The sequence below is a fragment of the Euleptes europaea genome, chromosome 5 (assembly GCF_029931775.1).
Source record: "Euleptes europaea isolate rEulEur1 chromosome 5, rEulEur1.hap1, whole genome shotgun sequence".
NCBI classification, from domain to species: Eukaryota; Metazoa; Chordata; class Lepidosauria; order Squamata; family Sphaerodactylidae; genus Euleptes; species Euleptes europaea.
Window position 1 is genome coordinate 59,287,537 of NC_079316.1, and position 27,646 is coordinate 59,315,182.

Below are 27,646 nucleotides of genomic sequence, written 5' to 3' on the forward strand. Positions count from 1 at the left end.
CTGAATTGAACATGGATACAAAGTGGTAACAAAGCTTTCTCTTCCAACACAAAGGTAATGCTGCGGCAGATCTCAGTTAAAGCCTGTAGTTAATGCCAGCAATATTTTGGACTAAGGCACTTTCTATGCCAAACCCGACCCGTGGATCTAGAAAATCGGTTACATTCAGAAGCTCCTAGAGCTTCAGAAGTACCAACACTCACTTGAGTACCTTGTTCAAAAAGGGAGATTTGTTCATTGTTGGGATAATCCTTGAGATCCAAGGATTGTTTCTATAGGAGTGATCTCATGATTTCTTCCTTCAGTGCTGTTTGATCACCTGCTATCTCAAGTTCACTGTCTTCTAGATCCATCCGGTCAGTACCCTTCTGCTAGATATGGAAAGGAAAGGGTCAAGTTGGCAAGATCTGGTTAATATGTCAAAAATGAATACAGACAACTTTATCTGTGCAAATATGTCCCAATGATCTCTTAAGGGTTAAATACAGCTTGATCTGTGCAAATATGTCCCAATGATCTCTTAAGGGTTAAATACAGCTTGACCTGCTGTATTTTGACCACCAAAAACAGTTTCCTGAATGATTCTGAGCAGATGCTTTGGTAGAAATAATGCTGGAACACTTCAAGAACTGTATCACAATCTAAAACAAAATCATACTGGTTGATAATCAAGATTAATAACTTAATTGGTCTCCCAAATACTTTGCTTTCTCCTATCCCAATGAGGTATTTTTTATTAGTAGGCCATTGTTAAATAGATATAATATTAAAATACAATTGCTAACGATGCAGTGTGTTTAATTTAAAACAAACATGAGTTTTAAAGAAGATTCCATTCATAAGAATTATTATTTAGTCATTTAAGGAGGTGGAAATAGTTTCAATTTTGACAAAAATGTTGTTCTCTCAATGTAAATTGCATTGTAGCTTGCCCTCAAAGCTGCTATTTGCTGTGGGGAAAATGTAGCATCTGTGTAGCAAAAAGTGGGTTCAAGGGAATAGTTTGTGTTGGGGAAATGCCATTTAAGTCTTGACACAACATATCTTATGGGTACACAATGAAATATAATTGAATAATTAGTTCTGCTCAGCCAATTCCCTTTTTTGTTTTTGATGCATCAGCCAGACTTAAACATATAAACTGGCTATACAAGCCTGGTTTATTCTCAGTCTCACACATTCCTTTCTTCCTCCTCCTTTCACACACAGAGCCAGTATTGGCTGTCTTGGTTTAGGAAGTCTTCAGTTGAACTGCAATTTGTTGTGACCTTACCAACAAAATGGGCCAGGATGGCCCTTCTACAAATTAGCCTTCAATCCAGCATTGCATACTGATTTAGAATCAGCTTGTGGGTAATAAAATAGAATTTGTTAAAGTGGCTCAATTTGGACATGGCAACATATTGCAGTTAATTATTACTATCCCAGTGTTCAATTTTGCGTTTGGGTTTTAGGGGACACAGAAGGAAATGCATGAGGTTGAGACTAGAGTAGAATCGTTCTTATCACAAACAAACCAGAGTATTTTTGTGATGTCTGAATACAGCCACTCTTTCATAGCCCTTCAAAGCCTAGACATTTGCTGCCAGAAAGAGAGAACAAGCATTTGAATAGAACCGCTAACCCAGAGGCGAGTGTTGCTCATCAGTGTGGTAAAATACAAAGCTGTTTGTCTGAAAATTATCACTGCTGGCTAGCTCACCTAAATTTGTTGGTGTTCCCCTATTTGAAAGGAGGGAAGTAGGTTAGTGCCCCCATAGATCTCTTTAAAGCTTGTTAGCAGAAACCTACAAACTATCCATTATCCAAAATGTAGATCCTTCTGTGTGTATCTTCCTAAGCCCTTTTCTGTGTGACTTCACATAAACTAAATTCCTTTTTATTAGAATCAGTAATCATGCATACTTTAGGGATGTCTTCCAAGCTCTCAGATAGCAGAGTTTGAAGAGTTGGCCAGTGTTTAGTACAAACAACCATGCTTTTGACAGTTTTGTATGGAAGTTTTGTCCACAGAAAGAGCTCCACCCTTGATCTCTACCACATGTATTCTGAGAAGTTTCATAAAAAAGGGGTCATTGCTAGGGCAAGATTTCATCAGTACAGCCATATGTGATCAGTGTTAACTTCCTTTTAAAGTTTTTTTTAAAAAAAATGAAGAGTAGGGTGGCTTTTGCAATTCTGATCTGCTGGAGGAAGAAAAAATCCTGTTTTTCTACTGTAGACTTTCATACATGTAGCAAAGAACTGGAAACTGCCAGAAAAAAATGGAATGGTGCATGGCTTTATTATTTACAATTAAAGAATACATTCAAAATAGAAATTAAGTTGGACATTGACTAATCAAATGCTATTTTATTACCACTTGTTTTCACACTGTAGTACATTGTAATATATAGGCAGAATGTATGATTCAGAGAATTAGAGAGTGAGCCGAAAAGGTGGAAAGTATGTCTGAATTACAAGATCACCACATAAATCAATGTTGAATGAAATTGCTTGCATGAAATAATCCTGGATTATCCCTAATATTGTGGGTAAAGTAAACAGGACCTTGGAATCTTAAAATGTTAATTGTTGTTAATCAAGCATCAATTCAGTATTTATATACGAAATGTATACCAAGTAAACACTTGAATACTCTCTGTATGTAATTCACAAGTATTGGTTGATAATGTGATCTGGTAATTTTGCTGTTCGAGATATCGTGGCATGAACTTTGTGTAAGAGTGGGTTCATTCAATAAAAAAATAAAAGGAGCTTTTAAAGAGTCTTTCATTCCAGCCATAAAGATGCTTTGTGCTGTAGCTGCCGTGTATTTGACAGACCCATTTGGGGGGCTGGAGACAGTGCTGATTTTATCGAAGCATATTTCAGTGCTCTTCTGCTTGAAACATTGCCTTCATTTTTGTTTAGCAATGTGGATGGTGAGTTTGAATTTCTGTGGCTGGGTTCTTTTTTTAATTCTGGAGAAAGTTTTTGATAATTTAAATTCCCTCTCTTGCAAAGTATTGTTATTCCTTTCAATATTATTCTGCAGGGAGGAGTTTGGGGGGGGGGACCATGAGTTTCTGTGGTGCTGTAATTCACCCAGGATTTGATTTTGTTAGGAATAGATTTCAGGTTCTACTACGTCATACCTGTTTGTGGTTTGCTGCATCAGGATAGAGAACTGTAAATAGGTAACATCACTTTTATATTGTGAAGCATCATCTGTTATCAGAATGCATAGCCTGTCCCAAATCAGGAGAAGACTATGAGTTGGATCCCATAGTACATTTTCACTCTCAAAAGGATTTTCAGGGCACATATAGAAACAGCTACAAGCATTAGCCACTAATGTAACGATAATAGTGTGGCTGTAGCAGCTAACAGAGTTGCCTGCCAATTAAAATTCTGTTATTCTGTGTTTTAAATAAACAACCTATTTTATCTGAAAGCTGAGGGAGGAACACATGTCTTGTAATTCAATAGTTCTAAAACACAGGTGAGATAGGATGTTGGAACACAGATAGGTTGAAAGTTTGTATACTTGGTATTTGGATAATGTGAAGAATAAAGTACAGCAAGGATGTCAAACATACGGCCCACAGGCTGGATCCGGCCTCTTGAGAGCTCTTATCTGGCCTGCAAGCCAGCTGGGACAGCCACAATCACCCACTCTCGATCTGGGCTGGCGAGGCATGGCCCAGCCCAACCAAGTGGCATTTATGTCATATCTGGTCCTTGTAACAATTGAGTTTGACACCTCTGAAGTACAGTAGTTAATAATTATTCACATACTTGGAAGAGACCACAAACATAAAATCTGTCAGTATTTTATAATATTTTTTTAAAAGGACAGGAAACATAAAAGCTATCAGGAGAACCATGAATCATGATTAAAATAAGGAAAGTATGTCAGTTTGTCTAGATCTTTAAGATGTACACATCTGACATGAAGATAGGTGTAGACTTCCCCCAGAAATGTTGCTCCTGCAGGCCAAGGGAGCACCAGAGCAGCATTTTGAAGGGTATCTGAGTCTACTACAGGAGGGAGCTTTGACTCTCAAAAGCTCATACTCTGAGAATCTTGTTGGTTTCTGTGGTGCTACTGGACTCAAATCTAACTGTTCTGCTGCAGACCAACACAGCTGCCCTTTGAAACTACAGGAGGGGGGTTGGGGTAGTTATGCATTATGGGCCAAAATCCTTCTGCCCACAGAGATGCTCTGATAGTTCTAAGCCATTATAATTAGGGCTGCACATAGATTTCTCACACTTGTAGTGTAAACAGCATGAGCTGTTGGTAATGATGGATTTTTGAAACAAGATTGTTTCTTAATACTTGTTCATATGATCAGAATTCATAGGGGTAGTCACAGGACTCTTTCAAGACTACACCTCCATAGCAATTAGTTTTTTGACAAATAGATGTCACTGTGCTTTAGGAGGGAACTGGGAAATTCTCCCATTGGAGTTACATTCCTATGATTTACAGTTTGGTGAAATGAAGAACATATGATTAAACCCTTTGTTCTTTGTTCAACTGCTCTTGCAGTAGAAACAGCTTCCTCTGTGATAGAACATACCTTACGTGTGTATGGCAGGTGACTTTTTTTCGACATCTAAAAGTTCTTTTATCTCAGTTTCTGAGTTCAGAGACATAAAGAATTAGCGTTTGATGCTTATTGGCATGCTTGCCTTACATTGTTTTCACTTTTAGTCCTCTAATTCTGTTCCTTGCTTCATTGAATACTGAGAATGTCATAAATTGACATGTCATAAGGCACTTTACAGTGGTGTTGAGGAAATAGAGAGGCGAATTTTAACCTGCCAGCCTGCCAACAATCATTCATTGTTTTAAAGGCAAGAATTTGCATAGTGTCAAGGATAGGATGTTTGTGAAGCTGATTCATACTTGTTGGGATATGTCTATCCAATGAGGTAGCTTGTTATGTATGCCAAGGAAGGGCATCTAGAATGAAATATGTCAGCATTTTTTATCTTGGCACAAGGACGTAAGGCAATTGAAGGTATATGTTCAAATGCTCAACAGATGGATGCCCCCAGGCAATAGCAAGTTAGCTCCAGGCAGTGAAGCTGTATTAGAATTATTGGAGGTATGGGTAGGCTACCAAGACTGCAATCTTAAGAATGCTTTTGTGAGAGTAAACAGCATTGAATAAAACGGGACAATTAACAGTATACCTTATTAGGCTTGATACCCAAATGTCACAGAAAGGCGTATCAATAATTATTTTTCAGATTTGAAATGCTGCTGTTACAATGTATGTTTGTCAAAAGTCAGGAGAGTAGCTTCAACTGTCTTTAAAATATCTGCATGCTGCTTCCCTCTGTTTTCATCCCAGAAGATGGACAACTGTGCTAGATTGACTTTGCTGCATGATATCTTGGATCTCTGGCTACTGTCTTTTGGAACTCACTGACAATGTGTGCCCCTACATCTATAGCACACTTAATCTTAGAACTGTGTTGTCTGCCTACAGGCCTGTATCGAAAACTAGGTATTAATAACGTTTTTCCTAACCTTTGCCTATGTTTAAACATGTCAGGATTATGATTTTTTTTTTTTTGAGCAATCATTTTTGTGACCTTAGTATAGGGGGCCCCAACGTGGTGCCAAAGGGTGTCATAGCATCCGCCAACACCTTTCTTGGCGCCCGCCAAGTGTTGTTAAAAAGTGGGTGAGGTCAAATGGGCTCCTGCCCAGTAGACTTCTGATTGCCCATTGGAGATCTGTGCACATTAGAATAACATTTCAGCAATAGCAGCCACTACAGTGTTGGCTTTATCTGACTCCTCTTTCCGACTGTGTTTTTAAAATTTACTCCTTTTGTCCCCTGCACATGGGCTTCTTATATATATATATATATATATATATATATATATATATATATATATATATATATATATATATCGTAATTGTAGTTGAACACATAGTTGCATTCTGTCATCTTTTTTCTCCCCACAGCTGGCAAGAAAACTAGCAACCCAATGGGGGGTCCTATTCTCTCACTTGGGAATCATTAAGAGAGCATCCCCCCCACATAAGCCCTGTAAAAGGTTGTTCCAGTTCTACAGTTGCCTTTCAGCAGCACAGTCCTCTTAAACCATCTGTTCTATTGCCACATCTCAAGCATACTTCGCTTGAGTTATGCAAGTTCAGTGTTTATTCTCCCATTGATTCTTTCTCTGCCTCGTTAATGCTAATAAAAGTCATGTGTTGTAGGAAGTTTTTTCTGGTGCAGTTGACAGAGACAGAGCACCTTCTCAGTGTTTGTTGGGGCAGGCAGCAGCCTTGTTAGTGGGCTCTTAATTATCTTTAGAGTTCAAGTGACTTGGAGAAAAAGACAGGAAGAAACCATTACAACTTTTTTTAGTGTGAATTTGGTTGAGTCTTTCCATCTAGTAGGTACGCATATCTGGCTCGTTTATTTTCCTGTCTGGTGAACCTGGAGTTGTTGAGATCTCATTCTTGAGTTAAAGCGTCTTAATCTTGCTCTGCCATGAGGTGGGCTTGTCCTTAGTAGGAGGCTACAAGCTGCAATAATGATGGAACGTACAAGTAAGGTGTAGTATTTTAATAAAGCAATCCAGATGGTTTCAGCAAGTGAGTAAAACCAAACCTAAGAAGGCCAACGATGTGGAGAACCACAGTACTGCAGTATGCCTTCGTAATAATTAATCTGCCTCCTCGTAGTTTACCCCTACTCTTATATCATATGTTGGTTTGCATCCTTTTCACTTCTTCAGCATCATACACGCAGAGTGTTGCCTTGTGATCTCAACATGTAATTCTGAATTCACTTTCATTATTTGTCAGTTAAGCAAATCCAGCATTATTATGAGACTGGCTCTTATATTAAAGTAGTTTGGGGTGTGGGGAGGGGAAGGTTCTGTGAACCCACCAGAACTTTGATGATCTAATAATTTTTGTCAGTGCCTGTACTTGGAGTGCCAATATTTCTCAGGAATTAGATACCTTGGCTGAATTCCTGTGACACACAGTAGGATTTCACATCCTGTCAGGAAATGCTGTTTTTACTGTTTTATCTTGTTGAGGCAACCATTACTGAACAATAGACTATTAAAGCATTAGAATAACAAGTGTGATAACTAAGCCAGTATTTTCATTGTTCAGGGTAGTGTCCTGAAAGAAAGCATTGGTTAGTTTTTTAGAATGTGAATCAGTAATTGCGCTTAATTTAGGACCTGGGTGTTTTCTGATATTTTAGCCAAAAACATAGCTATGTACTTAACTTGCAGTGTCTGCCACTGTTTCCTATAATAAAAGACAAAAATAAATGTGCCAGTTTTAAAAACGAATGCTTGAAAATTTAGCATACTGTTTATTGAATTATGATTGAAAATTTGAACAAGAAAATAGCCTTGAGCAGTATCAAATGTACATGCTGCATCATTATTAAAAAATCTCCATCTCTAGCTATTTCAGAACAAGCATCATTCTCCACTGCCTAGAAAACTGGATTTTATTTTAGTTAAGGATAAGACGTAAGTATGGACTTTTAAAGGAATTGTTTTTAAAAATATTTTTCCAACTCCTCGTCTTGGAACATTTACTAGCATTTTGATAGAGAAATATTTCAATAACATAAATGTTTCAATAACATAATGTCAATTGCACTATGTTCTTCCTTGGGTTACTGCTTCTGTCAGCTCAAATAAGTTATCAACATTGCATTTTAATACAGTGCATGTTTGCCATAGTTAATCTGAAAATTTAGAAATCCACTGTGTCCTGCTCTTGTGACTTTAATAGATCCATTAGGGGACTGGCTCCATTTTAATGCAGAATGCCATATCATAAATACAAAAAGAAAGAAAGAAAATCTCCAAAGTCTCCTCCTAGGGTCAAAAAACCCTGACTTGGACCCAGGCTACCCCTGCCTCATCAGATCTCAGCCCTGGTGAGTACTTGGATGGGAGACCACCAAGGAAATCTAAGGTTATTATTCAGAGGCAGGAAATGATAAAACACCTCTGAACATCTCTTGCCTTGAAAACCCTGTGGGGCGCCATAAGTCAGCTGCAGCTTAACAGCAAAAACAAGTTATATTATTCCATTGTCTTTCAGAGAGTAAGCCCAAAAACCATATTAGAGACCTATGCTGCAATAGGCTGTAGCCCCAAGGTGATATTGATTGAGATCACAGCACTAGGAAAGAGGAGTGACCCATTCCTCTATGCTACTTTCACTGTTGAAACTATCCTCTATCTCCTCCCCCATACCCAGGCTGGTCAATTGTACTTGTCTGTCCTGTTCACCAGGCTGGAGGCAAAGCCTAGGCAGCCATGGAGTACCTGGCAGGCAGGATTCAGCAGCCAGATCCAAGGCAAAAAGGTTCAAAGGGCTCAAGGAACTGTTAGGTTCGTCAGCAGGACTGGAAATAGCATGGTGTAGTGGTTAAGAGCGGTGGGGTCTGATCTGGAGAACAGGTTTTGATTCCCCTCTCCTCCACATGAGCAGTGGAGGCTAATCTGGTGAATTGGATTTGTTTCCCCACTCCTACAGATGAAGCCAGCTGGGTGACCTTGGGCAAGTTACAGCTCTGTAAGAGCTCTCTCAGCTCCACCTACCTCACAGGGTGTCTGTTGTGGGGAGGGGAACGGAAAGTGATTGTAAGCCAGTTTGAGTCTCCCTTAACTGGTAGAGAAAATCGTCATATAAAAACCAACTCTTCTTCTCAATCCCACACTGGCTCCAGCCTCACCACAGGCTTATAGAGAGTGTTTCCCTGGTGGTGATGCTGGGTCCAGCATTACACAAGGTGAATCAGCACCTCTACTCACAAGGAGTAGCAGAGTCCAGCTACTGCAGTGACTAACTAGTTTCTTCTGGTGCTTCCTTAGCAGAAAAGGAGGCTTTGGGCTGCTTGGTGCACACACCTGCACCTGGTCCAGGCCGCTGCCCTAACTCTTTACCCTCTCTGCTCCTAGGGAGATTGTGGCAGGTCTGGCAATGGCTGGGGACATGCTGGAGCCTCCTGACTTGAGGGCTCTACTGGCACAAGGAGCAAGGCAGGTGCTGGTGAAGGTTCCCTTTGGGGAGGCACTGAGGCAGCCTCTACAGGGAGTGTATGCCAGAGTGGGGCTTGGGATCTGCTGGTCCTCTTCCAACGAGGACTGATCTGCCACGCTAACCCAGGGCAGTCCGTGACACCATCCCTTTTCCCTGTGTTATATGAGCTTGAGCCTTGGATTTAGGCAAGGGCTCATTTCTTTCTTTATCCTGTTAAACAACATAACATCTCTATAGAGTGTTTACCTTAGTGTAGCTAGCACAAAAGCCAGTATATCCTGACTGAGGTGAGACCTTGTTCAATTTCTTCTGTGAATGGAGTTGCTGCTGACTATTTGTGACTGCCCAATTTACACACTTAGTTGTGCATGTGAGCATATGCCCCGTGGGCGTTCAGAGTTGCTTGTACAGACAAGAAACTGTTTTTTTTAACTAGCCCCATAAGTAGACAACTATTATTGACCTGCTATATGGATTGACCCTATAAGTAGACCACTGTTATTCAACTTAACTTAAAGCCTGTTTGAATCAGTCCATTGAGTTAATTTCACTGCCATAATTTCCTTGTGACTTCAATACAATTAAATTTTAATGTAGGGATTAATGTTTAAAATTCATGATGGATTCCTTTCTGTCAAGAAGGAACACATTGATGTGTGTCAGCTGTCTACTGTGCTGGACATAGTGGAGGTAATTAGAATTTCATTAGGTGACTGGCACTGGTTTTGATCATCATGGATTCTCACAAAAGAATTTCTGTTCGAAATCTCACATAGCCCGAGATCTCATATGTTTGTTACCAGTTTCCATGGCAGCTTTGTAAACTGATGTGAGCAAGCTGCAGGAATGATTTCACTATTGAGAAAACTCAATATCTTCTATGGTTGTAATTCTGCCAAAGACAGGATTTTTTTTCCTTGACCATACCAGTGTCAAGTTTGATTGGATGCATAAAAGCAAACTTTTTTTCAATTTATTAGGCATTTTCACACCCCTTTCCTATCATGAGCCTTAGTTTTATACCACTATCAGTATGCCAAAGTTTGACTTCGTTACCCAAACTGCTATACACATAGGGGTTCTATAACTTGCAAGGCATCCCATTGCTAGCGTGGAGCAAAAATGTGTATTTGGGGGTATTAAATATATATTGGAGATCGTAAACCTGTGTATACCGAGGTCCAGATTCAGGCCAACACTTGAAAGAACAAGGGGGAATATGCTTTCTTAAATAACAGAGGTTTTTATTTAACAGAAAAAGAAATGTTTAAAAGTTTAAACAGTTTGCAAGGGAAAATGGGGGTCTACAGAAAGGAAAAATGCATGAGAAAAACAGTCAGAACCGTACCCTAATAAGCTACCTGCCTATAGGGGGGAAACTGAAAGGGCAAAACCAAAAACATAAGAGAGAAATGGGGGGTTCTTCCGTGGCAATGAGACAGCTTTGGTGGCTTGAAATTGACCCGGCAGGAGAAGGTGCAGCAAGGCAGGTCCATGGAATGAGCAGAAAGCCAACCATGAAACTGAGGTAACTGGAGGAGTCCAAACTGGCTACTGAAATTGGGGTGAGGGGTAACTTTTTATACACTTTTGTCAGGAATGGGGAGTAGAGGGGACGTTGGAATGGGGGTGAGAGATTGATGGAAATTCAGTCTTTCTGGAGATGGGCATTCTGAAATGAAATTCTTGTTTGCATCATAAAGGGGAGTTTTGTCCTTTTGCATTAAAAGTATCAATTGGGCAGAATTGGAAGTGGATATATAACTATGGATGGATGGATACTTGGCATTATTAACGATAAGCAGAAACCCTTCCTGTCCCGTTGTTAAGATATGGAGGAAATTGCCAGAATTGGCCCATTGCTTATTGTCAGAAATTAGAGAGTGAGCTCCTTAGCTCCACCCACTCCCTGCCAGTTTTTTCCCTGAGCTTCTCACAAAGATTAACTCTTTGTTCGTCACAGTCAGCTCCAGGATCGATCTTCAAGATATCTGCAAGGCAGCGACGTGGTCTACTCCTTTGACCGTCATCAAACACTATTCGATGTGGACTCGGAGAGAAGCAGCTGTTGGGAGAGCAGTGTTACAGTCACTGTTTCGTTTACTGGTCCCACACCCACCTCCTGGGTAAGTGAGCTTGTTACTCTCCCATGTGGGACTGTACAGAAGCCACAAAGATGAAAACAGAGTTACACTTATCTGTAACTGTTGTTCATCAAGTGGTCTTCTGTGCAGGCACACATCCCTTCCTCCCTTCCTGCTGTGAGACTCTGCCATATGTCTCATTGAGTACTCCAAGGCAGCAGGTAGAAGAACTGAGGGAAGAGCGCTCCCTCCCCCTTGGTCAAATGACAGTTTGGGTGGGAAAAGAAGCACTGAGCTGAGGGGAGCACTCTATGGAGACGATGATTCTAGGAGCTTGAACATCTTTCTCCGTGGCTGGCCTGCACATGTGCAGTCCTCCATTGTGCCTTCACAGAAGGCCACTTGATGAACAACAATTACAGGTAAGTTCAACTCTGTTTTACATGGAAGTGGTGCCTCTTGTTTTGCTAGAACATTGCACTGAAATCAAATACCAGTGGTATCATCAAATGATGGTTTGTAGTTTAGGAGCAGTCTTTTTTTTAACCTGGATCCTGTGAGGCACTGTACTGAATTAACACCCCTTTTGCTGTATAAGAAAAGCCAGTTTTGTGAGGATTTTAGCTGAAAAAAAGTCTATTTCATAAGCTTGGGCAATTCACGTAAACCTCAATAAAGGAAGCCATAGCAAGACCTGAGCAAGGCTGTTAACAATGGGATGTTTTGGCAGTCATTAATTCATAGGGTTGCCATAAGTTGGAAGCTACTCGACAGCACTTAACGAACACACACATACTACTATAACATACTGATGTTTATTTTTTGCATCTAAGAGATAGGAAAAAACAGAAGTTGTAGGTAGAAAATAAATTCTGTAGTAAACAAAAGGAAGTATATTGGGCAGAAACTTATAGTCATAACAGGTACGATTACCACTATGTATGGATATTAAGCTAAACTTTATAACATTGGAAAAACTGACAAATAAGTGGTGTATCCCTCCCAATGTCCTTACTCTAGCGTCTCCCATTCTTGTTGGTTCAGTGCACATCAACAATAACAGTGCTGTATCTTCATGATGTATTTGGAAGCTTTTGACAAATAGTGCCTCCAGTTCTATCAAAACCTTGTACAGCTCTGTTCCTCCTACTTAGCTGTTCTTAGCTGTTCAAGATGGCATGCAGTATTTTGAATTTTCAAGTGCTCACTAGAAGGCAGCATTTTAGGAAACTTGATAGCCTTTCTGTGTTGGTAGGAACATTGAGTGTTAAAGGTTAGTCTCAATACTGTATGGTTAACCACGAAGAGCTCTAAGGGTTTCCACTATTAAAAGTATTGGGCACATACTACAGCATGTTGCTTGAGATCAGTTATTCATGTAAACATTTGTAAAATCTAGCAGTTGCTCCATGTCTGTCACTTGCCTTCCCAACTTTTGAACCTGCACTCGGGGCAAGGAGGCAGCTGTTTCTCTTCTGCCATTTCTAAGGACAGGCAAAACCACCATAAATAAAAAATTGTTCCTGATAATCATATGAATCCAATTTATATTTATTTTTATTCTATCTCACTCTCCCCGACAGAGCCAGACTCAGAGCTGCCAGAAGTAATGAAAGAAAAGGGATCTTTCACAGATAATGCTCTGAAATTATTCTCCATAGGGACAATTAACATATGAGCATCACTTTTCTCCACCTACTACTACGGCTAGTTATCAGTTGTGTACCTCAACAATAAATGGAAACTTTTTCTTCTGCTGTAGAAGAAAATTTTGGAAAGAACCAGGACAACTGAATCATGCAACTGAATCATGCAAAAGAGGTTAGGAAAATAGTAGGTGTTGTAAGGGATGAAATATTTACAAACGTCTGCACTCTTGGCCTCCAAGAACACTGTGTGAAATTAAAACCAAATGTATTGTACAATTGTTTCTTATACTTGTCATAGTTATCTCAGTGGAACGATAGAAATAGTTTATAGCCTATAAAATTGAGGAAAATTGTTCCATGATTGTAATTTTATTCACAGATGAATACAAACAATAAATTATATGTTACTGTCATTTGATGCCTGGGGATATTCTTATTTACTATTTGTATGGCTTTGTAATAATGTGACATTTTGAAGTAATGCCAGGTTATATGACAGTTTGAATATTTTGCTTTAAATACTAAATGTATTGTCATTAAATACGTGATTGTACAAAATTCCAGAGGTTTGGCTGAATTCAGAGGCACAGTTGGGTTTCTCCTGCTAGGGCCTTTTCCTCTCCTCGAGTCCATTTTTTCTCTCTCTTTCTCCCCCCCTCCTCTCTGCTGATGTTTACTTTGTACAAGCTGAATTAAGTACAATGAAAATAAGCTAGGTCATGAGAACCAAAAACGAGCTGGCAGTTCCAGTGCAGCAGTGCTTATGTTGCCAAGACTGCAGCAAAATCTTTTTACCCAAGCAAAGAAAACACTGTCATCTGTGAACACAGTTTTCCAAACCATTCATTTGTAAGTTTTTCTCCATGTGCGCATTTGAAACTTCAGAACTTGTATATTGCTCTGCATCACAGAATTGGCTGTCAGATTGTCTCATGTGACGGATGTCTAAGCAAAACCTAATTTGTGCATTCTGATTATTTATATCTTCATCTCTGGAGCTGAATATCGCAGGATTTCTTTACGAGCCTTGTAAGGGGATTTGGAAGGGCTTGATTTGTTTTAAGATCACTGCAAAAAGAGGTAGGCATTTATTTCAGTATTGTTCAATAATGAGTTCATTCTTTCATTCTCAGGCTCCTTGCATTCATTCTAGAGCAAAACAAAAAGGCAAAACAAAAAAGCACCCCAGCTCGAGGATCAGCAGCCTGATATGGGCAACTCTAGAATATTCCATTTGGGGACCCAAATGGGGAATCTAGGATTTGTTTCTTTGATTAAGTGTAACCTGTTCACCTGTAACATTGGAGCCCTCAGCAAGCTACAAATGGGGCTTTATTTCATAGCCCTTTTCTTTCCCAAGGAATCAGCCAGACATTTGTCCAGTTCTACATGCTGTCTTTATTCAGCTTATAGCTTTTAAGTTCCTCTGCCTTTCCTACTCTGCTGCCAGTACTTCCGACTTCCAGTGGGTGGACTGTCTCTGCTCTCCACCTCCTTTGTCCACCCCAACTGCCTCCTAGCCAGCCCTTTAATGGCCTTCCCTGCGTCTGGGCCTGTCCCTCACCGACTCACCATGAGCTTCATATTCCACAGACCACAACCTTTAGCTTGCTTCCTAACTCCCCACCCTCTGACAGTCTCATGAGAGGCGACTCCAGCGTGATCTTCTGCAAGTGCCGTTTGTCTTCCTGCCACTCCCTGCATTTCCTCAGCCAGTGGGAAGGAACCCTTGGCCTTCCCTGCCACAGCTTATTTTAGCTTATAGTTGGATACTCTTTATGAGAAGCAGCAAATATGTGACCAGCTCTTTTTGGATCCAAACACATTTTTTTCAATATCCATTTGTCACACCTCCTTTTACATGGAGCAGTGGTCAATATATATAGCAATCATGGCATAGTATTCCCTATTACTGTGTATGGGTATGAAAGCTGGACAATGAAGAAAGCTGACAGGAATAATGTAGATTCCTTTGAAATGTGTTGGAAGAGAGTGTTATGGATACCATGGACCATCCAAAAAACAACAAATCAGTGATTTCCAGATCAAATCAAGCTTGAACTGTCCCTAGAAGTTAAAATGACTAAACAGAGGCTTTTATACTTTGGTCATATTATGAGAAGACAAGAGTCACTGGCAAAGACAATAATGCTAGGGAAAGTTGAAGGCAGCAGGAAAAGATGAAGACCCAATATGAGGTGGATTGACTCAATCAAGGAAGCCACAGCCCTCAGTTTGCAAGACCTAAGCAAGGATGTTAATGATAGGACTTTTTGGAGGTCATAAATTCATAGGGTCGCCATAAGTCAGAAGTGACTTGACAGTACTTACACCAGGAGAAAAAGACAGAACTTTATTTGTGTTTATTTACTATGTTTATTCCTAATGTGAACCCAAAGGGACTCACATTGCTCTCTTTCCTCCATTTTATCCTCACAACAACCCCATGAGGTGGGTTAGGCTGAGAGTCTGTGACTGGCTCAAGGTCATCTAGCAAGCGTCTATGGCAGAGTGAGGATTTGAGCCTGATTCAACCTAGCCTAACATTCTAACCAAAAAAGTGGGGGGGGGTCACTGAGAAAACCAGAGCAAGTGTAGCTAAATTCTGCTACCTCATGTGCTTGAAGCATTTTACTTCCTGTATTGGAGATGAGCTGGGAGAAACTGGGATAGGATCCAACCCCTATCTTAACACTCCCCTGAGCAAAGTTGGAAGCCTTCCTCCTGCCCAAGGAGGCTTCCGCCGACATAAGTGGCTCTTCCACTTATGGAAGAAGAACCACTTAAGTGGAAGAAGAACCACTTAAGTTGAATGAAGGCTTGAGACAAGCTCCTTGGCGGATAATTAGATCCATCCGCATTTCAAGCAGCAGAACACAGCAAAGTAAAGCACAGTGGGAAACAGTGGTTAGCTTGTCCCATCTGCATACTCTAATATTATTTAAAGATAGACAGACACACAGACTATGCTTGAGAGTCCCAAGAGAGGATGAAAAACTTACTTGCGGGCCTGGTACTGTCATGTGTTCCTATGCCTGCTTTGCAGACAACAGAGTTAAATGCCTTCAAAATAGGCATCCTTTCACCAATCTGTCCGAAATGTGGTTCTTTATATCAGGAACACAGCCCCTGATATTTTCGTCCCAATAGGATGGGAAAGAAAGTTTACAAGTAGAAATGTGTTTCTTTTGAAGACAGTGGAATTGAAAACCAAATATAAAGTACGAGTCGGAATAGAGACAATTTAAACTAATTGAGCATACTAAAATGTTGCTTATAGATGAAAATCCACAGGTTACAGTAGGAAGGGCTATGTTTTGTGGAGCAGCCTGTAGAATCCGTCAGACGCTGCTGAGAATATCAGTCTGTCAGTAATTTTAATGGGTAGTTTATATAGTTTGTAAAGAGCCCAAACAACTTTTTTACTATTTGTATTAACCTGTGGGTAGAGCGTAACACTATGGGTTTTAATGGTTAATTGTGAAGAGCTGTGTTGGTCTAAGACTGTTTTTAATAAAGATTGATTGAAACTAATTGACCAAATCAAAGTTCTGTCATATTGGCTGGTATTTGTACAACATTTATGTATGTTGTGGGAGCAGCTGACACGGGATACATTTGTGATGGTAGTGCTATTGAGATCATTGCTTCTTATTGGGAATTAGTTGGCTGAAACCAATTATAAATAGTAAGACTTCACTTCCATTATGTAGGAACTAGGAATCTCTATTATTTGGGTGCCAGCTGGAGAGGGGGGGAAACGGACATAGCCAGGGAACAAAACAGCCTTGCTGACCCGTCCCTTCTTTGCTTAACCTGCCTCTCTGAACAGTTTCATAAAGTAGTTAGGAACAGAGCAAACCACTTTGACGGTTGCTGCTGGAACAGAATTCCCGAAAGCTTGTCATCTGATTGATAGTTGTTTTGTAACAATGTGTGCTGCTGTCCTGATTGTCAGATTTGTTTGCTTGCTTGTGTTTATTCAGCAGGCACTACAGATTAAAGGAAACTTTTACCCTTGAATGAAGTTGGTGAAGGCAGAAATGCTGGGGCAGGGGAAAGGTAGAGGAGTGAAAGAAGGCCAATTGCTATCACTTTTCAGTTCATTTGCAGTTGTTTCAGAAAACGTATTGCATGGACTCTCTCTTTTGTTTTTGGTGCAACAGCCTTTTTGTCCCCCTGTTTCCCCAGTTTCTTTTGACTGTGTGGATCATGAAAAGATGTGGCTGGTTTTAAAGGAAATGGGTGTGCCACTACATCTGATCGTTTTAATGCGCAACCTGTACTCTGGACAGGAGGCCGCAGTTAAAACAGAATATGGAGAAACTGAATGGTTTCCAATTGGCAAAGGTGTCAGACAAGGATGTATTTTATCTCCCTATCTCTTCAATCTATATGCAGAACATATAATTAGGAAAACTGGATTAGATTTAGATTAAGGTGGAGTGAAAATTGGAGGGAGGAACATTAATAATTTGAGATATGCTGATGACACTACATTATTGGCAGAAAATAGTGAAGATTTGAAACAACTACTGCTAAAAGTTAAAAGAGAAAGTGCCAAAGCAGGACTACAGCTGAACATCAAGAAAACAAAAGTAATGACTACAGGAGAATTATACAACTTTAAGGTTGACAATGAGGAAATTGAAATTGTTCAAGACTTTCTATTCCTTGGCTCCACTATCAACCAAAAGGGAGACTGCAGCCAAGAAATCAGAAGGAGATTGAGACTGGGAAGGGCAGCCATGAAGGAGCTAGAAAATATTTTGAAGTGTACGGATGTGTCACTGGCCACCAAGACTAGATTAATTCATGCCATCGTATTCCCTATTACTATGTATGGGTATGAAAGCTGGACACTGAAGAAAGTTGATAGGAAGAAAATAGATTCCTTTGAAATGTGGTGTTGGAGGAGAGTGTTACGGATTCCGTGGACCTACAAAAAAACAAATCAGTGGGTTATAGATCAAATCAAGCCTGAACTGACCCTAGAAGCTAAAATGACTAAACTGAGGCTGTTGTATTTTGGTCACGTCATGAGACGACAAGAGTCACTGGAAAAGGCAGTCATGCTAGGAAAAGTTGAGGGCAGCAGGAAAAGAGGAAGACCCAACAAGAGATGGATGGACTCAATAAAGGAAGCCACGGCCTTCAATTTGCAGGATCTGAGCAGATCCTGCAAAGATAGGACATTTTGGAGGACTTTAATTCATAGGGTCGCCATGAGTCAGAAGCGACTTGACGGCACTTAACACACACATTGCCCTAGTTGTCTTTGTGCATCTCTGCTATGAAGTTTAAAACTGGTATATCTGTGGACCACAAGGCATGAGGAAAGTCCAAAGACACAAACTCTTGCTTAGCTCTTCAGAATATCCAATTTCATGTTAAAATATTTATTAGACACTCATGAATGTTATGACAATTCTAAAAGCTCAAGAAAGCAATTTTTTTCAAGGGTGAAATGTTTGAGTTTAAATCCCACAAGTTTTGAGTAGTGTTTGTGATGTTTGCAAAAGCCTTTTTTCAACTTGTACCAATTCCAGAAATCGTACATAGAATTAGCAGGACAGACATACATTCCTGCTGTCCAGTCATACTTTTGCAAATAGCATTCTAATCATGATAACTGCCTGTAAGATAGTATGTAAACTAGAATAATACCTGAAGCTTCTCTGAGTTCTGGTTCTTGTCCCCACTACTTTAGAAAAGCAGAATTTTAGTAGCCAGGCATGAAGCAGAAAGAACCATGGAAACAAAGTATAGAAGGCATATAATCTGTTAAAAGGAAGAACAGAAGAAATCAAATTTAGAGTTACAGTCATAATACAAAACCAGTGAAACAAAACAGTAAAAATAATAATGATATGTTTCAAAAACGATAATCATAACAATAACAACAGAAAGTACAGATTAACATTGCCATTTACAGTTTTTCTAAAATCATTTTATTATGAATGTATTATTGTTTTGCCTTCTATATCTAAGTCAAGTGCCATTGATACAGATTAAAATAATTTTGATTCTCATTTTTATTTTCTTATTTTGAGTCATTTCCCCATGTCTAGGTACAAAAATTTGGTATCCTATATCTTTAAACTATTTATTACAACACAACAAAAAAGTGAACAGCTCCTCCATCATGGTATCATGTACTTTCTTAACCAATTTCCAGTAATTCCTATAAACCAGTGTTTCAAGTATAAGCACAATCATGTTTTCTCATGATAGTTTGTATACTATGCCATTTCTGAAAGCAGTGGTAGTAGGGAGGATGGTATCATTCCAAATAACTATTTCTTGATCTCTAGAAACTATTGTCTTGTTTTCACAGTTTCCAATAGTGGCTGTGTCATATAATTTCCAACATCCATATTAACATATACAATGTTTTGTTTCATCATAATATTGAGATGAAGTCCAAACTCCTATCTCATTCTTACCTAATCACTTCTCCATATCCAATGAACATGCATTCTGCTTTTTGGCGGTTCAGCAGTACAGGCAAACAAGACAGTTTCTTGCCAGAGGGTTATCAGTGAGTCTTGAAAGATGACCCTACCATTGATACCTGTTTAAGAACAGGTCTAGATTTGCAGCAGAATGAGATGGTAGAGACCTGAGGCAATTGAATAGATTGTACCATTACAGGTGGGGAATAATTTTTTATAATTATTTAAAATCAAATATTCTGTAAGTAGTGAGCTAGTGTAGCATTGAATGGGTGACCTAGAATACTTGCATGCTAGTGGGTTGTTTTGTTTACTTGCAAAAAGTGTTGTTTTTTTTAATTTGGGGAAGCATAGCTCACTGCCTTGTTGCTTTCAAGTTCTGCTTTATCTGGAGAGGAATGTTCCTGATGCTGGGTTTGCTTTTAGTAGCCCTTTTAAAAAATCCTATATTTGAATGCTGCTTCAGTTCCTGCTTTTAAAAAATAACTGGATTGACAACTTTTCTATAGGCCTTTCCCCCTTTGTCTATCCTTCGCTCAAAAATACAATTATCCAAGCCCAAGTTTATGCATGTTCTCATTACTTGGAAAAAATACCAACTGTCATTCTGTGACAGTCTGTTTTTAAAACAAGTCTCAAAAGGGGAGAAAACTACTCAGTCAGCTCAGTTAGGCTAAATGGAAAAGAACTTGAGGGGGTGTAATCAAATGTTCATAACTATATTAAAGTATTCTGTTCATATCCCTAAGGCAATAGTTGTCAGCTTGACCTTTGTGGAGGGAAAAAAGATTTAGGTATAATGTTTTACAAGTACATTTCCCTTAATGTTGCCAAAGCAACTAAATAACTCAATTTTGAACTAATCCTGACCTTCCCCTAAAATGGCATTTCTCCCACATGTCCATTTAGTTTGTTTTTATCCATAAGAAATATCCAGCTAGTAGAGGGGGGAAGCCCAGTTCATCTCAGAAGAGAAGCCTTCTTTCTTCACACACGGCATGTCATGCAATTGCATATCTTAATTAATTTTTGAGAGTACATGGAGTTCAGGGGTAATTAAACTGAGTTCTTGAGTGATTATAGTTGCATAACTCAACCCAGAATACCAAGGAGAACTGATCACTGTTAATAGTAATAATTTGGAGCTCGGCAGTTGATTTTTAAAATTCTGATTTCAGCTTCTAATTTTTCAATAGTGTATTATAATTTTTAAAATTCTTGGATCATAAGATCTTTACTCACTATCAGACCACCTGTTAACATGATCTAAATATCTAGTTTCGAATTACCAAGTTCAATAGGTAACCCTTGCTATGGTGCAAATTGTGACTTTCACCACCATCGGTTATGCGTGGGATTCAATACCTGGTGTGGGGGGGGGAGTGTCTTGTATTCCCTAGTTACCCATTAGTGCTAAATTCCTCCCTAATACCTATCAGCATAGAATATGGGCTGTGCAGAAGTGTACCATGCAAGTGCCTGTGGGAACCTGTGGTGCAGTAGCACTAGACTATACTGCTGTGTCAGATGATGCCAAGATGAGAAGTGAAATGTAATGAGGCACCAAGACATTGTGTGTAGAATCAAGAAAATACATATTTATAAATGAGAATGCTGATGCTATTAATCGCCTCATACAATATTAACAAAATGAAACAAAATGAAAGGGGAAGCGTGGGAACAAGGACAGCATTAACTGTGAGTCTTCCTCTTGTAAAATGATTCTTTGGGGGAACTGTAGTGCCATTCAGATGCTTGCTTGAGTCACCCTTTGTGAAGATGCCTGAATCTTTGTTACACACAAATTCATTGTAAAGTAACTGACTTGAACCAATTATTTCTCACAGGCTTTGACAAATTTGCTCAAGTATGTCATTTATATGCTCAGTGGGTTTTCCCCCCGAGAAGTAAGTGCAGTAGAGTTAAGAGGCTTATCATTAATAGAACTGTTTTGCTCCTTGCATAACCCCATACCTTGTTCTTATGGAACAATATAAATGGGGGGGGGGGTCCTTAGAAATCTTGTATTTCTGACTTTTTCATGTCCAGCTCCACTTGCAGTATGTGACTGCATTCTGCAGTTACAATGTAGTGATGCAATTTGGGACATTGCACTGACACAGATACAACTAATTTCTCTAAAGATATTAACTGCTATTCTTGCTACCAGACTCCAAAAAGTTGTTACAACTTTAGTACACATAGACCAGGTAGGATTTATACAAGGTAGGCAAGGCTCTTAGGCTGGTCGCTGATCAAGTTGCCATTCTTTCACTTGATGCTGAAAAAACTTTTGACAAAATATTCTGGAAATGTATCTTTGCTACATTGACTAACTTTGGTTTTCGTCACGAATTTCTGAAGTGGATTTTTATTCATCTCCCAGATCCTGGGTACTGACTAATGGCATACTTTCCATGCCATTCCCTCTTGAGAGGGGTACTTGACAGGGTTGCCCTCTTTCTCTGCTTTTTTATTTATGTCAGGAACCTCTGGCCTGTGCCACTAGACAAAATAATAATATACATGGCTTTATACATAACTCTTCAGAAGTTAAAATTATTCTTTATGCAGGTGATCTTTTATTATTTCAGAACTTCAGTCTTCTCGCGCTAGGTAAGAAGGGCGTCTTCATTCTGGGTTATTTTCCTTTATTTGCTAGGGAAGGCAGGAATCAAAAAATTGTAGGCCTTCCGGTCCCTCGGGGGAAATGACCCTCTCCCATCGGAATGCCTCAGTTTTGTTTCCTGCCTTTGTCAGGGAAGCAGGTTTGCGGCGGTTCTCCGCCGTTTTTTCTCTATCTTTACTGCAATTTGGGGCAGGAGATTTTTAAATTTCCCCTTTTTTTCCCCTTTGTTTTTCTTTCCTTTAAAAAATTTTTTTTTATTGTTTTTTCATATATTTGATACAATTAATTAACATTGCCTTTCAATCTTTTCTAACTCTCAATTAAAACTAACATATATATAACAATTATCTTCCCCTACTTTAACTCCCCCCCTCCTTCTTCTATCTCTGACTTATCTTCGTAATCCTCTTAGCAATTATTTTCTAATTCTTTATAAAAAAATAATTTTTATAAAACCTTCTACAGTTATTAAAAAAGAAAAAAAGTAGAAACAAGAGAATTAACTTAGTCTAAGTTATAACCTTTAACATTTTGCACATTAAGTTCATTTTTGCAATAAACAATCCACGCCTCCCACTCCTTAACAAATTCATCATTATCTTTTTGATTTACTAACTCAGTCAATTTTGCCATTTCTGCTAGTTCAAACATTTTATGAACCCAATCAGTTTTGTCCGGTATTTCAGTTATTTTCCATTTAGCTGCATAGACCATTCTCGCAGCTGTGGTGGCATAGAGTAAAAAGGTCCATTGTGTTATAATATAGTCCAGTATAATACTTAACAACATCATCTCTGAAGTTTTAGGAATATTTTGTTGTAGAATTAACCTTAGCTCATTGTATATCATATCCCAAAAGTTTTTAGCTTTATCACAAAGCCACCAAACATGATGAAAAGAGCCAACTTTATCCTGACATTTCCAGCAGTTTGGTGACATTGTACTGTACATTGCAGACAATTTTTTCGGTGTCAGGTACCTTTGTTCTTCTTTCCTGTTACCGTCGTGTTTCCTTGTCTCGTCTTGTTGTTTCGGGCCCTGGGGGGTTGGGATAGTATTTTCCCGCTTGAACAAAATGGCTGTTCCCAACCAGGACGAATACATTTCGTCCATAGATTTGGACCCGGGTCTCCTTGTCGTGCTCCTCCAACCCCTCAAAAGGTTCCAATTCCAAACGAAAGAGAAAACAAGACGCAACAGAGAAAGGGGAGAAGAAAATCCGTTCCTCAGGGAAAAGGAAGGAGACAGGCTCAGCTGCCAGCCAACCGCTGACTATGCCCACCGCCATGTCCGTGGCGGAGAGGGTAAATTTAGGCGTGGCTGCTAGCCGGTCGCCAAAGGACTTGGAGGCTGCCGAGTGTTCCGCGGGCCCGACTGAGGCAGCAGGGCCCCTGATGACCGCCGCGGCTGCTAGCCATGTTCCTTCAAGCAGCAGCAAGGCTCCCCGGCAGTCACCGGTTGCACCGCAGTGTACTTCTCCCTGTAACGTACAAGTGCTCGCGGGGACTTCAGTCAGTGGGGGGCTGGCCGCCTTAAGAGCGGAGCTCACAGAGCTCATTAGAAGCGTTTTTGTAGATGGATTGCAGGCGGCTCAAGCGACCCCTACTCCCTCTATTAGGGGCATAGAGGACTACCAGGATCCTTTAGGGGGATCTAGTGTGCTTAACAGACTGGCTGTGTCGGGGGGAGAGAAGGCTATTGGCAGCAAATCCTCTCGTCAACCCAGGGGGCCTGTAGTCATGCAGTCTCAGTCATCCCCAGACTCTTCCGAGGATGAGAACTGGGAAGAGGAGGACTCCTTCCCCGAGGAGGATCCTCCAAAGCCAGAGGAGAAGCAGCTCAGACTCTCCTCAGGAGTATTTCCCCTCCCTCTTGGCTAAGACTCTAGAGGCTTTGGACCTGTCGGAGGCGCAGGACCCTCAAGCTCCTGACAAGCTGAAAGGGTCCAAAGAATTTTTTCACAGACACACTAATCCCTCACGAGTGATACCAGTTCCAGACTGTTTCACTTCGCTTATTACTGCAGAATGGGATAAGCCATTAGCAGGCAGACAGGCACCAGCTATAGCTAAAAAATTCTACAAATTAGTACCTGCCTCGGTCCAATTGCTTCAACCCCCAGTAGTGGAAGCACCTGTGTGTTCTTTACACTCTAATGACGTAGTGGCCAGAGATGGCATGGGGTCTATCAGAGATCCTCTTGATAGGAAAGCAGAGATCTCACTCAAGCGGGCGCATGAAGCCTCTGCTCTGGCAATCAGCGCCTCAGTCACGTCAGCGTTAGTGTCCAGGGCAGCGACAGTATGGACACGCAAACTACGACTGCTCATTCCTGAGGGAAATAAGAAAGCTCAGAAGGGAGTGTCCAGGATCCTAAAAGCGGTCACCTTCTTGGCCGACTCTTCCTTGGACAGCCTCTCATTTTCAGCCAGAGCCATCACCATGCAGCTAGCGTCAAGGAGAGCCCTTTGGCTTAGGCCATGGCAAGTGGACCACCATTCCGAAGCGGACCTGATGGGGTTTCCATAACAGGGGAAGAGACTCTTCGGCGAACAACTTGACCCTATCTTAGTTGAGACGAGGGACAAGAAAAAGGCGCTCCCCAAGAGCTACAAGCGAGATCAAAAAACCTACTCACGTCCATTTCGTTCCTCTCACACCCTTCAGAGATTTCGGGGTGAGCAGCCAAGGGGTTCTTGGAACTCATTTAAGGGTTCCTTTCGAAGGGGAGGCCGTTATTCAAGATCTCTACCAGTTAGGAATAAAGCAGCATGACATGAAAGCAAAGTTTTCCCTGTTTGCAGCTGTGAGAGACAGAGTGGTCCTGGTCATAGAACCCCTGTGACTGACAGGGAGTTCGAATAGAGTTCTGAGAATGGCAGTTGGAGAGTGGACAGTTACAAACTGACAGTTAACAGACAGAGCTTGGAAACAGTTGTGTGAGCTGTGAGCTGTCTGGCAAAGAATTCTCCTCAGGAGTGAAAAGGAACACATTTTGTGTTTTTGGATCAAGACAGGATCCATAACCAATTATGTAGGGAAAATAGAGTGATTCCTAAGATTTTAATGGGAAATATTGCTTGTGAATTGAGTGATCCCAGGCCAGTTTGAGAGAGAAACTGGGCAAGCGTGTTAATGTTCTCAACTCCTACAGCTAAAGAACCACGGTGTAAAAGAAGCTTAAGTTTAAGAAACAAACCAGAGACTGCCAAGAGAAAACACTCTCAGTAGAAAATAAAGATTTAAACCAGGGGTGACGAAGTCATTTGTTACGAGGGCTGGATATGTCATAAACCTCACTTGGTCGGGCCGTGCCATACCTCGCCAACCCAGATCGGGAGCGTGCGGGGTGGGGTGTCTGCCTTGGCTGGCTCATGGGCTGGATATGAGGTGTCAGAAAAGTGTGAGTCATGGGAGCATCAAACCCAAGGTAAAATTCCCATGCATAAAAGACCTTGTTCTTTTCTACTGCTACAGACAAACACGGCTATCCATCATGAAATAATCTGAAGATAGTGTCAAACTTTCTATGCTACTTTTTCTATTCAAGTAATATCTTGAGTTTCATCTGGGGGGGGGGAGAATCTTTTGCAGTACGCATAAGTGGGTGGAATCTGCAGTGTGTAGGTATGCTCAGAAATCCAGTTGCAGATCACTTAAACTCTTTTTGATTAAGGGGTGTTCAGGGCTGAGGCACCATCTGGTGGTCTGTTGAGCTCTGCCAGCAGCAATTCACAGCAGCTTGATTTACTATCATGTTTCTGAAGTTACAGACCTGCTTGGAAATAGTGACACTGATGCATTTCTTTCCTTGGGTCAATGAACTTACCTACAATTTTCGCTATTTTAATAGTCATTATTTTATTTTGTTTCTTTATTTAAAACATTTATGTGCTGCCATTCCACCTAAATAGGTCTCGAAGGTGGTAAACAGGAAAACATTTCAGCATTAAAACGACGTTTAAAATAAAGGATATATAAAATAATTCAATGAAAACATATAAACACACATAACACCAAAACCAGGGAGGAGGGCCAGTTACAGATATTAGAGTATGCCAACCCAAACAAAAAGGTCTTTACCTGCTGACGAAAGACAACAATAGAGGGGTCCAGACGAATCCCCCTGGAGAGGGAGTTCCAAGTTTTGGCTTCATGACAGAGAAGGCATACAGCCTCAGAGGGCAGGGGCACCTGAAGCAGGGCCTCCAAAGATGACCAGAATGTAGGGGTAGGTTCATATTGGAGAAGATGGTCCGTCAAGTCCCTTTCTAGCTTACCGATCACTCCTTTCAGCAGAGCTATTTCCCAGTTAGACTCTTAGGACGCCCCCTCTGAACCTAGAGCTATAGTCCTTATATAACTAGCTGCTGATCCTATCCTGATCCAACAACTCAAAATGTGTTCCTTTTTTTTAACTCCTGAGGAGAAATCCTCCACCACACAGCTTACGGCATTCACAGCTGTTTCCCAGCTCGGTGGGTTTGTTCTCCTCAATTAACTAACTGTTCTTTACTGTCACCGTTCCAACTGCCATTCTCAGAATTCTACACCTGTCAGTCAGGGGGCTCCAAGTCGAGAACAACTCCCTGGAATGCAGCCGTCCATCACATGGCCCACCCTTTTTCTCATTGCTTCAGAGGAGATCCTTTCAAACCTCTCCTGAACAATGGGGTGCATTAGATATTTTTATCCTTATATAAGTGTGCAATTCCAAAACATATTAAACATCAAATACAACTATATACAACTGATACTATTAGTCAATTAGCATGGTAGCCACCACCTTCAGGTGTTTCGGGAGAGGGTGTCGGCCACCACATTTTCTTTTCTTCTCACATGGATGATATCAAAATTAAAATCTTGCAACACAAGACTCCATTGGATTAATTTGCTTTTCACCTGGTTTAAGCAGCATGAAAGGGGATGATCAGTACATAAGGTGAATTTTCTTCCCCAGACGTAAGGCATCAATATTCTTAAATGCCACACTATCACCAAGTATGCTGGCCCCAAGCTATACAGGCTTTTAAAGGTCAATATCAGCATCTTGTACTGAGCACAGAAGCAAATTGGGAGCCAGTGTTGATAGAATAAGACGGGAGATGTAAAAGTTCAAGAAATTTTTAAGCCATGGGAGGGTACTTCACCACCACCACCACCACCCCCGTTTCCCCCCAGGAAAAAATGAAAATTTGGGGGGAAATTGGAATATATGCAGTACAAACCTACAATTGATTTTTGAATTAAGATAATGTAAGGCATAATTAATGATTTAACAGCTATAATTGTGTGATGTGGCATATTTATAAGTTCCTCTCTGCTGGCTCCTTATTGTTCCAGGTGAAGAGAGTAATCCAGATTGAAATATGAGTGCCGAGATGAGCCAGGGGGTAATCACAACCCCTCCACCGCCCAGCATGCCTCACAAGGAGCGATATTTTGACCGCATCAATGAAAATGACCCTGACTATATCCGTGAAAGAAACATGTCTCCTGACCTCAGGCAAGACTTCAACATGATGGAACAAAGGAAGAGAGTCACCCAGATACTGCAGAGTCCTGTGAGTAGAATTAATGGAGGGGAAAGAAACGATGTTCCTTAATTTTCAGCATTTTGCATTCAACAGTGCATGTGCATGTTTTTTTTAAAAGAAAAAACTGAAAAGGGGAAGAGTCATCTGGGTCTACATAATATCTCGAGGGATTATAACTGGGCCCAAGGACCTCTTTACCAGAATCATCAGTGGATAGTTTGTACTGTATTTATTTGCACAGTTTTCGTGTGC

At 40.5% G+C, this 27,646-nt stretch overlaps 1 protein-coding gene across 2 annotated transcripts in view; it reads left to right on the forward strand.

The window, feature by feature from the left end:
- ADD3 (adducin 3) overlaps positions 1–27,646 on the forward strand; it is a 118,000-nt gene that overhangs the window by 72,251 nt on the left and 18,103 nt on the right. For both annotated transcript variants that reach the window (XM_056850573.1, XM_056850575.1), the window contains exon 2: positions 27,201–27,421. In XM_056850573.1, coding sequence (XP_056706551.1) covers positions 27,227–27,421 — 195 coding nt within the window. In that variant the 5' untranslated portion in view covers positions 27,201–27,226. The remainder of the gene's footprint in view (positions 1–27,200; positions 27,422–27,646) is intronic.